At 38.4% G+C, this 14014-nt stretch overlaps 1 protein-coding gene across 3 annotated transcripts in view; it reads right to left on the reverse strand.

The window, feature by feature from the left end:
* The window catches only part of mboat2a (membrane bound O-acyltransferase domain containing 2a), a 43589-nt gene extending 29872 nt beyond the window's left edge, over positions 1–13717 (reverse strand). The window contains exons 1-2 of one of the 3 annotated variants that reach the window (XM_043262939.1): positions 13420–13716; positions 10754–10861 (exon numbers count right to left, since the gene is read on the reverse strand). Coding sequence is in view for 1 of the 3 variants with exons in the window: in XM_043262938.1 (XP_043118873.1) it covers positions 13420–13497 (78 nt within the window). In the remaining 2 variants the exon portion in view is untranslated. Of the gene's footprint in view, positions 1–10753; positions 10862–13419 lie in introns of all 3 variants that reach the window. The other 2 variants (XM_043262938.1, XM_043262940.1) reach the window with 2 other exon arrangements.
* Positions 13718–14014: the final 297 nt, after the last annotated feature.

Consider the following 14014-nt stretch of genomic DNA (forward strand, 5'->3'; position numbering starts at 1 on the left):
ATATAGCATTCATTTTCTCTATCTGTATTTTTTAAAAGCATATCTACATTCTTTGAACAGCATTAGTTTCACTGTAATCCTCCCAGTAGCCTTGTAGCTAACACCAACAATCATTTACAAAACAGAAAGATGACAATAGAGTGACGAGGAGGCGTGACAGGAGTAGAGGTTTTCTAAAGCGTCTCTGGTCAATGAGACGGAAAATTGACCAGCAAGCCATGTTTACAGTCAGTATCCTTGGCTAAGCCGAGGTGGTTATGAATAATCACGTAGCATAGACTCTGAAGCTAAAAATAGCATCCGGTGCGTGTAGGTACTGTGGTATCACTGAGAAAAGAAAAGAAAAAAAAAAACACCTTCAAAAAGGAAAACAATTCAGTGGAAAAAAGAAGTCATGCCAGTTTTGAGTGGTCCAGGCAGTCAACTAGGTCAAAATATGTTTTGAATTGAAACAGGGCTAACCAACTCAACCAGATACCCAAAATAGGCATGGTGGTCTACCAGCTCTAGGTACAAGATGCATTGACTTTGTTCCTAACAACTGATTAACCGCTTTAAACCAGCAGTAGTTAGTTATATTGGATTTTCCATTTTCATTCTGACAAATCTAAACACCAACTAATGTTTGAAAAGGAGACATGCAGATTTAACATGAACATTAGCACCGATATTTTGGATAGCGTTCAATTTTATTAGCCTTCAGTGGTAGGCTAAAGAAGCTTGTCAAACTTTCAAACAGACATTTATGGAAGTTTTAATGGTTGTTGCATTATCCAGTCGTAGCTGCTTCAGACTTCATTTTGGTTTGTGAGGTATTAAATAAGGCGTAGGCTGACTAAAGTCTATTCACCATTTATGTTTATGGCCCTAAAACTGAAGGCTTAAAATAGCTAATTCCGATGGAATTAAAACAGGATCCCTCAGAGCGTCAAATGTGAGAAGTTAGTTAACAAGCCATATAACAGGTTCATTTGAAATATAGACTACATGGAATGTGTGTAAATAATCTATATATGCGAGTTTGTTGCATGGGCATCGGTTCAGAAAAAGCGTCACAACCAATAGAACATGTTTGCGATTCGACCAGTAAATTCAAGCTTAGGTACAGGACCTGGTATGTTGGGTTTCCCCAAATTAAATGAATATTCGCTTCCATAATTCATGGGAAAGTAATGTATTACTGGTAGCATAAAACCAGAGGTTAGGCACTCGTTTGAGCTCTTCAGTTAAAAAGGAAGACGCACACAATCACTTCAAAGCACTAAAATGGTAATCAATATCATAGCAATAAGCGATACTAAACCAAGTGCAATTAAGCTATCCGTGGCACTGCCAGTCAGGTTTAACGATGACAAAAAGCCTTGGCAGAGATTCCTGGCAAAGACGACAGAAATGCAAGACACTGATCCTTCCTCTGTACTTCAAACAGAAGACTGCACAGAATCACAACAAAATACATGGAATAGGAAGAATGCCCTATTCAGACAATTTTAGGTAGCGCTGGAAAAAATTAAACACTTTTTTTAACAAACACACTTGCTACTTTTAAACAGAATTAACAAACATGACCATATATATATATATATATATATATATATATATATATATATATATATATTTTATAATATATATAATATTATAAATATTATAATATTATAATATATATATTTTTCCATTCTAAATTCAAAAGTGCAGCATGACCAAACAAATTCAATTGAGTCTTGGTCTCTTTTTCTTTTGAGGCCTTTCGCGATATACACTCAAAAACAGAAAGAAAGTCCCTAGGACAAGTAGCCCAGCACGTCCACACTTTAGAACAAACGTCTTTTATTTACTGAGCTACACTGATTAAATGCTACACCTTACAGCAAAACTGTCTCAAATGCGCTTATGTTTTATGATAGAGCAGCTGCTCCCGAACAAAGCAGGGGGGTAAACAAGCTCCATTTGACTACATGTCACTGCTCCGCTTGGGCCTCACAATTTGGTATCCAAGCAACCGACTGCTCAACAGAGCGCAACTTTGCCAAAGGGAGGCAGATCGGCTTTGAGGAGGGACATTAAACTCCTCTGACAGCTCCTATGGCACTGTGGAATGCTGTTCTTTTAGGACTGCCAGTAACAGGTCTGTCACATATTTCTGCACAGGCAGGACTTTACACAGATCTCAATCTCCCATCACTCTCACACAGGAACCTCAGAGCCTAGTTATGGAGCAAGTAACCAGTCCTGCGGCTGGTTGCATGAACTACTACACAAAAAAAAAAATGGACTAATTTGAATCCAAACAGTCTAATCATAGTGAGCCCTTGGATTCCCAAACCTCATGTCTGTGATGATGCCCACTAGAATATGGGCACTTTATCTCTGTCTCATATAGACTAACATGCAGGTTCCAGCACAGTTGCGCCATGTTTTAGTAGACATCATAAATAGGAAGATAGGTAATGAGGAACAGTACTGTTCCAGACACATTTGGAGTCAGAGTTTATCCAAAGTGCATCAATGATAATCTGTATCAGCAAGCACAGACATTCAGTAAAGCATAATCATACACCCATTATTACAGGATAAAAGATATGGCTTTATCAAAATAGAACTTATGATAATGGATTACCAAACAGCTTGTTAATACCAATAACTTTAAATAAAACACAGTTTTATATATATATATATATATATATATATATATATATATATATATGTATATATATATAACTAATTGTTAGTTAGATTTCTTTCCACACAACACTTGACGCACAGAAGAAACAACAGCAATAAATGACCCAATAATCTCCCACGTAAACAATTAAAATGAGCAGCTGGAATGTGAGAATCGCCACATCAACAGCCTTTCATATATCAATGCGTTTTATTTTTTGTGAAACAAAGAATACGGAAAATTAAATACTGTTAGTTTCTATTGAAAAAGCTCACACAAAGCCATAAAAAGTAATGATGGAAACTTCTAGTTATTATCAGCCGACAGCACATCGCCAATATACTGCGCGCCACTAGTTAAAGAACTTAGAATTAGAAGTCAAAGGTAAGAATTGTGCAGAAATCTGATTCAAGGAACAAGCCTGTCAAGACAGGCCTGCCAAACCTGTGTGTGGCACCTGTCGTTTCCCATGGGAATCTACCTGTGTGACTCTCCAACACCTTCAGTGCACATATAACAGCCTTCCAGCAGATGCCTCCTCCTGGGCTGAATGCATTTCTTCTGTATTTACCGATTCACTTGGCAATCCACCTCTAAAACAGGTCCCAGCAAGGCAGCAAATCCAACTACACTTGCAGGCAAAGATAAGAGGCCAGTGTGCCAGAAGTGTTCCCAAGATAAGTCACATTTCCTCCAGAGCTTTGCTCAACATAACCTCCAAGAGACAAGTTCAGTATCATTCATGGTAGTTTCCTTGTTCGTTTCTATTTAGTCCTTAATTTTACGATTCGCTCGTGTTTGCTTTGCTAAAACAAAACAAGGAGCTCATGCTAATTTAATGACATATGGCTCATGAATTGAACATGAAAATCCACATTCGTGTGTTTTTTTTCCTTTCTCTAGGCTGTTCTGTACAATGAGGACAAGGGGGGGAAATTATCACATCAATAGACCGCTGCAAAAAAAACAATGCTAAAAGTTTTTGTTCTTTTTAGGGTGGTTTTCGGTATGTTTTTGTGCTAGATAGTGGTTTACCAGCCATAAAGAAATAGCAACTTGCTACTAGGGTTGTGCGATTTATCTATCGTCCAAATAACATTCAAAACAAACTTTTTCACTCCATGATTCAGTCTAATAATTGCCTTTAAATTAATCGCAAACTAAAGACATGGGGCAGAAAATGCTAATTTGTATACCCTTCTTATAACTTAATTTCACACAAAGAGTGCTGTTTTGTCTACAAATACAACCCAGCAGGCACACAATGTCACAAAACATTGATATTTATTGGTTGTGACATCAGGTGAACTAAATTTGACGTAAATTCAAAGCTAATGTTAATGTTAAATTGATGTCCAATATGCCTGGTGAGAACAGTTTGATGAAGCAAAAGGTAAATTTAGAGACTTGGGGTTTAGATATCATATTTCCTGTTTTTGTGCTATTTTGACAGCAAAAAATTATTAGAAGCAGAATCACAGCATTATTTTGCGGCTCTGAGCAACATTACAGTTTCGTTCCTGAATGAATCATTCGTTTAAATGATTTGGTTAAACTGGAATGACTCGCATATTTACCATAATTTACTGCCTCCTACTGGCATTTTTAATTTTATATTCAGAGTACATTATTTAAATAATTTAAAATATCAGTATTCAAAAGACAAGGGACGCTTTAAAAGAAATGGCTTTATAAAAAGGTAAAATGCCAATAAAATGTACATCTTTTCAAATAAGTTTTATCAGTTTGAACACAGAATAGGATGAATATCCAAAAACTATAGAAGTCAGCTGTCCACGGCAGTTGTCAATAATAACAAACTAACAAAATATTGTCTAAATATTGAGATATTATCGAGAAAATTGATATATTTGTTGTCAATATAACATACCCCAACATATTTTTTAATCATATGGCTCAGGTAGCTACTAAGGGATTGTTTCAACAGAATTTACATTTACTAAGCAAGTCTGAAACTGCTTGGGAACACTTATCCACATTTCAATTTATAAAGAGATGTTTTCATCTCACCCTACCAAACTTAGAGCAGTTCAACCATTTTTTCAATTTGCACCACCGTTGAAGCAAATGTTAATCAACTCCAAATTACAATCATCCAAAATAATGTTACTTTGTTCAGTGGTTCAGGTCACAAATAAAGAAGACAGAAGCAGGTTGCCTTTTAAAATTCAACCAACCAAGCGAAGGAACATACAGAGAGAGAGAGAGAGAGAGAGAGAGACTGTCTCAGAGAGAGCAGCAGAGGCGGGAACGGCCTGTCTGCTCTAGTTGAACATCAAACGCGACTTTTCCAGCCATACTTCGCCTGAACATCCGCTGAGAAGAGAAAGAGAGAGTCTAAACAATACCCGGATAGCATACTGAATCATTAACCGGTGGACACTTTGATTTCATATAAGGCCATGGGAGCTGAGGAGCAGGTTCAAAAAGCTAAACAAATAAAAGTGACGTGCAATGGAAATTTCTTAAAAACGGTTACGCCACGTTTTGACAACAACCAAATTTTCCCTCAGGATATGTGAATCTTACACGGCTAGCCAACATACTTGCAGCAAGTCTATCATCACGTGAGGATCTTTTAATCACAAACTTTATCAAACAAACTAATTTCAAATCTCCAAAAAGCAGCCCAATCAAACCCAACTTGCGATAACAAGAGAAAACATGAAATAGCTTAAGGGATGCGCATGGAAGGATCATGTGACGCTGAAGACTGGGGTAATAGTTGTTGAAAATGTGATTTTGCCATCACAGGATTACATTTTATTTTTGAAAATATTAAAGTAATATAATGTTACAGTTTTTACTGTATTTCGGTTAAACAAAAAGCATCCCGAATGCACACGCTTTACTGCCTTTTGTCCTCCTGTGTACAAACCTGTAGCTGCAAAATGGAGCACAAAGCAACATCTCCTGCTTTCAAACACTTCACCGCAAACAAAAGACTGCTGTCACCAGCAGCAGGCTTCGGCTACATCCCTTTATGTTCATCCAACGATCACAGCTTCCTTGGTCAGCTATAAATAAACCACCATTCAAGCCTGGCCTGCATGACAAATGACTGCCATTCATCCCACCTCAAACAGAATACGTAACTAATCAAACAGCTAGCCAATACAAAACCACTGCAAAAATTTCACCCTCACTTGTGGAGGCCGCTAGAATAAAAAGCGATCTATTAAAAGGATGAGTTCCCTGCCAGAATGTAATGATCATGTAAAGTCTATCCAATATGTTCATGTCCTTCTTACTTTAGTCTAAAAGAAATTAAGGTGTTTGAGGCCAACTCCAGGATGTTTCTCCACATAGTGGACTTTAATAAGGTTAAACCGGTTGGATGTCCAAATTGAAGGTTTCAGTGCAACTTCAAAGAGCTCCAACAAGATCCTAGCGGAGGATTAATGAATAATCATTTCCGGAAAAAAAAGCAATTGATTTAGTCTTTGCACGTTTGCTTTGTAAACACTGGGTCAGTATTACCAGCTATGTCACGCGTAAGTAAATAATAATTTTTTTTTTTGCAAAATCTTTTGGCTAGATAAGACCGTTATTCCTAGGCTGAGATCATATAGAGCACTTTGAAGTTGCATTGAAACTGCAATTTGGACCCTCAGCGCCCCCCTTCAACAAATGCCAGTGACATTTCCTGTAAATTTAAGTACCTAATTTTGGAAACCAATCAAAAAGCGAAGCTTATCAAAATGAGTAAAGGTTTTAAACATCATGCCAACTTACTGTTGTGTTTTCTGAGCAAATAAAAGGGACCAAGAAGAACAAGACCACATTTGTTCAGTTCTTCTGTGTAAGTATAAGCAGAGGAGGGGCCCTAACTAGTAAAGCTGCTAGCTTCGTATAATATTAGTCTTAATATGTCACCAAGAAATCCTAAATCTTTTGACCATTGACTTTGGAACGACAGAACCAGAGTTTCAAAAATGCTTGCTCATTTCCAGCTTTTAGGACGCATCCCTTTGGCCTTCCGCACTCCATTGTCTCGATTTTATTTTTCCTGACTTACTCAGCTTGGATCTCAGCTCCACCAATTTAAATGACCGTTAATGCCTCCATTTACCAGTTTTCTTCAACGCTGTCTGCAATTCTATGATCCACCTGGGACGAAGAGCATCTGCTGGAGAAGAGTAAGGCGCTGATTCAGACACAATCGTCCGAGCGTGTACATTCAGCAGCTGGACTTCAACCAAGCTTTACCACCTTATAATGACCCTGCAAAAGGAAAAGGGCTAAACATAAAATGTTATACCGCTAAATCAGAGCATGTGTTCAAAAAGGGGCACGCTGACAATCCCACCTTACAAGCTGTAATGACTTACAATCAGTTTCTAAAAAGTTCTGGTTGCTAGGATACGTCGCTGCCACAGAGTCTGAAAATGAGACCGACAGCAAGTCACAGAGAAAGAAAAGCGGCTGAAATGAGACAAATTTCCTTTTCATATCAGCCGTGAGTCATGACACGCGCCAGTCCAAAATAACATCACACCTGAGCATTGTTAGCAACAGATGCCATCTGGAAGAAGCCAAGGGATGCTGTGTGGTCTTAAAGAGACAGAAAATTGCTGCAAGATGATCTGTTAGCATTGCTTTTGACTGGGGGTTTAGACCGGGGTTGCACCAGCTGTTCATAAATTCATCCTTAAATTGGAACACAAAGTCCACCCTAGAGGCTTAGTAACTACTAGCTAGTTTGTAACTAAATATGTAATCAATTTGGCTGCAACGTGTGTTCTTAAAGGGACAGTTCACCCAAAAATGATGCTGAAAACAAAAGAAGATATTTTGAAGAATGTTGGTACCAAACAGATAACAGTAGCCATTGACTCCCACGGTGGGCTTTTTACTTTAGCTCCTCGGGCAGGCAGTTTTAAGATTTTAAAAAAACTTTAAAAAATGCAGTGCTATGTTATAAGGAAATATAATATCGTCCGAGCGTGTAATCTTTGGCCTTCAAGTTTAAAAGATTAGTTCACTTTCAAATTAAAATTTCCCAATAATTTGCTCAACCCCATGTCATCCAAGATGCTTATGCATTTCTTTCATTAGTCGGAAAGAAATTAAGGCTCAAACACCTGAGGGGCAAAACATCCACAGAAATGCAGCTCAAGAGCTCAAGTGTCCATTTTTCATCATTTAGATCACCTCTCAAAAGAAAGAAAACAAAAGGTATGGGAATGAAATGCATATTAAAATCCATATTAAGCACCTGCAGCAATATTTCAATCATTAAAAAGTGGCAAATATTGTGAAAACACATATTTGATACGGCAATATTCTCTATATTAATGACGCATGCTTTACAATATCCAAAATATGAAAGCAATCCAATTAATGTTCAGTGTTTTTTCCACAGGCAATTATTTAATGTGAAACTTTATTAACATTATGTTTGTATTTTGGATTCATCTGCTTGCCTGTACGAAATATAAGTCATCAATAAGATTTAATATCTGCATTGTACTACATTACCACTTAATGCAAACTGCGTAAAAGTAACTGTCTTCAAAGCTTTGTTTTGGCCTGTGCTGAGGGTCTGTGAGGAAAAAGATGCCGTCACTACTCATACAGCTAGGAACTTGAGAACTCAGCATCATTAAATCATTCCCGTTCGTGTTGATCAGCAGGATCACTGTCTTTGGCCGCTCTGGATGATGTCCCTGAAGGCCACTGTGAAGTTATTTAGGACAGCCATTTCTGTAAGCACAGCTCAAGTGTTACTTTAACATACTCTAGAACGTCACATGCATGCTTGTGTCCAATCAAAAATTATAATTATGTTATTACGCATTGCACAGAAAAAAGTCAGTCGTACAAGTTTGGAGTAACACGGGGAAGAGTACGGGATTTTGGGTTAAAAAAAAAAAAAAAAAAAAAAAAGTGCTGAACAATAAACAAACAAACGAAAAATCCAGAGCTGGCATGCTATGGTAAAGTGCAAGATCCATAAATACGTTCCTCTAACCCATTATATCTGGTTGATGAAATCAGGACTGACAGTAAAGTTTTTTTTTTTAAATGGATGGTTTTGGTAACAGTCCTGGAAGACATGTATATAAAGCTAAGTTCTACCTCTTCACCACATCTGAGAAATTTAATTACATCAGATGCATGTAGATTCCTGTCACGTAATGAGATGAATTTGTTTGCTAATTGCTAAAGTTATTAAGAACCGATCGCTAAAAGTTATTAAGAACTAAACGCACACGAAGATTTTCAAAGTCAGAATCCACAAATTCACTGTTATTTTAGTATCAATGATGTGCTATTATATTATTTCCATTATTGGTGTTCTTATTTTTATATCTTACCGTCGTTATGAGCTTTCTTATATTTCTGTTAAGGTTATTTTTATTTTACTTTTAGTTAATTAAAAAAATCTAACTGCATTATGACCAAGCTGAACTTTAGCACAGGTAAAACAAAAATGAGAAAAAAAAAAAACACTTTAGTACAATACCCCCATAAGCAGAACTCAAGCAGAGGCAACTGGTCTCAAGAGAGTGCCCATTTAGAGAGATGGAGGGTGGGCATTTACCTCCTCTGAGAAATCAGGGCTGCCTCAAGCTCCCGCTGAGATCACTGGGGTGAGCGACAAGAGACCTGCGAGCTTCCTTATTATAAACCGCTACAAAAACATATGCACCTGCCTTTCAGCAGGTAGCGAGGGGAAAAACCAGTGAGACTTAAGACTCTAGAGTCTTTAACCGGGAGCTCAATGCTTTGAAGTAGCGCCGCTATTTCTTCTAATGCAAATACACATCTTTCTATGTAAATTAGAATTAGGTAGTCATCTTATTCACAAAACTCCTCGCTGTTCAACTTTTGAACGGCTTTTATATGAGATATGAGGGTTGCTCTAAGAAGCGTCCTTTTAAAGTGCGGACTAGTGAAATACTAACAAATGAATGGAACATAGCCCGTTTGAAATCTTCGGCCACACACACACACACTATGCGAGTCCTCCAACTGGCGGTCGTCAACCTTTGAAGATCAACCAGAATATCCACGCGCCGCCTCTCGAGAGGAACCGAACACGGCGTTAGTCATCAGCTGCGGCTATCAAAACCTTAGAAGTGGTCCGTGGCCGGTTCCTACCTCCGATAACATCATAAAGTGTTTCTAAAAATCAAAAAGTTGCATTTCTGCACCATCATCAAACGTTTTCAGTAAGGTTTTCCTCCATCTGCCACTGGTTAGCCAAAACGGGCAGCCACGCCCTAAACACACGCCATTGGTTAATAATATATTGCTGTTGCCAGGCTGGTTGAGCAGCTTAAACAAACAGGGAGCAGAGTTTAAAAAAACAGTTACTTTTCCAGATAGGTAGCCCTCTATATTACTCTGGGATTTGTATTGTAAAATATAACGCACTTCCCGCCTTAAAGGAACAGCTCGCCCACAAATTACACTCCAATGTTATTTAATTCAAAGCATCTTATTTCGTGATCCCCAGAGGATAGAAAATAACACCGGTTTTAAACAACACGAGAGTGTGAGTACTAACAGCGTTTTCATTTTTGGGTGAATATACCGTCGTAAAAAGCAAACCAGGGAACCAAGGGCTTTAGGACCCAAGAGCTGAAATTCTCGCAGCTGGCTGTGAAGTGCCCTCACTGACGAGGCTATTTTAACAGCAACGGTTTCAAATTATACGCCGTCATGTTACGGCAAACTTTCGAGCCCGGCCTAGCAAGCGATATCTTGCATAATCAGAAACAGATCTATACGGTTTCACTCCTGTTTTGGCTGAAGCTCAGGACGTAGTAATCCTGACAGCTCGTTTCATGATGCGCTCGGGTTGAGTTATCGATTCCTGTCACATTAACAGGACTTCTAGAGTGGACTCGCATCGGCAGAGGGTTTGTAGGCTTGACGCCTGCCAAAATCTCATTCAAAAAAGCTGGTGAAGAAGCATGCCAGCGGCGGACATAACCAAATGGACTCACAGGTCAAAAACCACCCGGTTTGCTTGGATTTCCATCCTTGATTTATCTTGATGGCTGCAGGTTAAATTGTTCCTCAAAAAAATTGTAATAAAAATGCTGTAAACGTACTCACCCTCAGGCAGAAACTCAGAGAAGTTTTGGAGAAATCTGGCTTTACGTCACTTGCTCACTAATAGGTCCTCTGCAGTGAATGGGTGCCGTCAGAATGACGTCCAAAACGCTGATAAAAACATCAATATTCCACAAGTAATCCACATGACTCCATCAATTGATGTCTTGTAAAGTGAAACGCTGAGTGTTTGTTTAAAAAAAAAACACAACAAAATAATAATAAAAAAATCCATCACTAAGATTATATCCTTTTAATCCATCAATATATTGCTTTCTCCAGTAAAAAATGTCGTCTCGTCTGAATCAGGAGAGAAATATGCACAGATCAAGCCTTTTTCACATGCCAAAACAGTTAGAAACCATTATATATCAGTGGATTTCGATGTAAACGAAAACAAGGGGATGGACTTTTTCACTAAAGAAAGCTTTATGGCAAATGGTCTAATCATTTGGACAGAAGCAATTGTTTTAAAAGTACACACACATGCATGTATATATTAAATAATACATTAGCTTATATATTACATATATTTATTCATAACGTAAATTTGTATTAATATATTGATGTATAAATATTTAGTTTATACAGTTAACTCACATATATTATGCAAAAAAACATTTTGAATCAGATTAGTCACGATTAATCATTTGACAGCACTAGTTTAAAGTTAAACCAACAACAATGGATTTGTTTCTTACAAATATCAAGCTTTTCGCTTCACAAGACATTCATTGGTGGACTGGAGTCGTGATTTTATGCACTCATTCTGACGGCACCCATTCACTGCAGAGGATCCATTGGTGAGCGAGTGATTTAATGCTAAATATTCCCAGACCAATAAAAGATAAATTTTAACTTATGCAAAAAATAAAAAGGATGAACAGGTAGGTGTTTCAAAAGAAAAGCAAGAATGTCTACACTGCAGAACGACTGCATTTCTTGACTCATTCCTGCCCAGACTTGCATTACGAGATGGGCAGCACCAGCTAAAGAAGCTGAACAATACGATATCTGTGCATCGCCAAATGCTCTGGAGTCTGGATAGACCAAGACTAACGACGTAGCCTCATGTCTGAACACACAAGTGACTAGCGAAGTTGAGCTTGATAAAGGCCTACATTACTACTATCTCCATGTGTCAGCATAGACACTAAATGATAAGCTGGGTCCATCAGGAAAATCTCTTGCATGATCAGCAAGTGTGAACAATGGTTCAAGTTTAACCTCCCTCTTAAAATCAAATAGATGCATGGCAGAACATCTCACTGTGCAAAAGTGAAATTTTTATTACGTTCATGCATGGTAGCCAGGATTTTAGCTGCTACGTTTCAATATTTCATCACACATCCACACTAGTTTAATACAGTAACATTGGGAACAATGCCGTATGACTCTTGTTTTGTGGAAGGGTTATGAAAGAAAGATATGATTTAACCTGAGGCGTAGGACTTATCCACAGGCATTATTAATAATTAATTAAAAAAAAAAAAACACACACACACACAAAAGGCAAATTATTCCAGCAACTACAGTTTTATACAACTACATTTTTTTCTAAAAGGTGCTTGTAAATGTGATGCGAGTGTGTGTGTGTGTATATATATATATATATATATATATATATATATATATATATATATATATATATATATATATATATATATATATATATATTATTATACACACACACACACACACACACACACACACACACACACACATAATTGCCTTATGGCTTTTTTTAAATCATGGTTTATTATTGTGGGTTTGTTTTGGGGTTTTTTTACTTGATAAAATCCAACTGCAGTTTGAGAATAATTAGTATGCACAATAAGGTATCTATTTCAGCAAAGAAACTATTCATACACACACACACATACGTGTACGAGAAAAAAAAAACTTGAGAATGAATCCTTTTAGTGAACTGATTCATAAGAATCGAGTCACTTGCTTTGGATGAATCAAAGTCCCCACCACTATTTACCAGAGTATACGAAGAAGAAAAACCTATGCTCTTCTAATAAATCTGTACGAATCTTAAAGTAAATCGCGTAAAAAAAACACAACGGTTTTTAAGCGAACTAAAGCCTCCCGAGAAGACGAACATCCGACGACATCTCAACAGAATAACAACGTGAAAAAAATGGGGAACCGAAACAACTCTCGTCTCGCTGCCTTAACCGAAGTGCTCTTTTTGCTTTAATAATTCCTGGTACAACGCGTTGCATTCATGACATCTCTAAATATAAATCTCCCTTTTTGCCTCTCCGGGCCGAGGCGAGATCGTGACTGTGGCGGCGTGTCAAACCCTATTTAGCCGCCTACATAGACAACATCACGGGCGCTCGCTCGCGAGATGTTTGGACTTCTCTGCACGCGCCCAAAATGCTGTCTAAACAGATGACATACCTGGTTTAGCAGCAAAGCCTGCGTCTCGCTCGCTCGTCGGCCGACGTTTTGAGAAAAAAAAAATACAGGCAGGAAACGGGCGTTACGAAATTGCGCGAAGATGAATTTCGGGCGTGTTATGTCACGCACGAGAATATCACACGGAACGCTCCTATATCGTGCGGCTGTCGGTGCGCGTCAAACGCGCGGGGTTTACGGCTAGCGATCTCCGCCAGGCGAAAAGGCAAAGATAAATCCCTGTTAAAGTGACAGTTTACCTGGTCCAGCGGCAGATCGATCATCTTACTAATTGGCTGCAGCAGTGTGGAGCCCGTGCAAGACGTTGAAGTGGCCATGATTCAGTCCGGCTCCGCTCCCTCGCGCTCGGATCCTGTCCTCTTTCTCTCCCTCTCTTCCTCCCTCGATGGTGGATGGGTGTTGGGAACGCTGTTCTCTGGTGTTGCTCTGGTCGCGGACTGTCAGCGCTGTTGCGCCGCCTGAACATCAACACAAAGCCCGTGTAGGCGGACTGACTCGCCCAGCCCCTCCATTACATCAAACTACTGCTGCTCAATTACACACACACACACACACACACACACACACACACACACGCACGCACTCAACGCAGAAAAAACTTTAATGCCACTCCCTCTCATTCACTCCCCTCATTTACTACAGCAATGCAAGCGTATGTTGCATTTCTACATGGATACACATAAATATTTTTGCATGATTTAATAAAGGATTTTTTTTATTGCATTTAATAAATACAATATTTAAATATAAGACTATGTGCATGCACATCGTTTCAATTTAAACTTTGTAACACTGTCTTTTAATAAGCCTTATACACTCCACGCTCCCTAATAT

This window comes from Puntigrus tetrazona, chromosome 17 (genome assembly GCF_018831695.1).
Source record: "Puntigrus tetrazona isolate hp1 chromosome 17, ASM1883169v1, whole genome shotgun sequence".
Classification (NCBI taxonomy): Eukaryota; Metazoa; Chordata; class Actinopteri; order Cypriniformes; family Cyprinidae; genus Puntigrus; species Puntigrus tetrazona.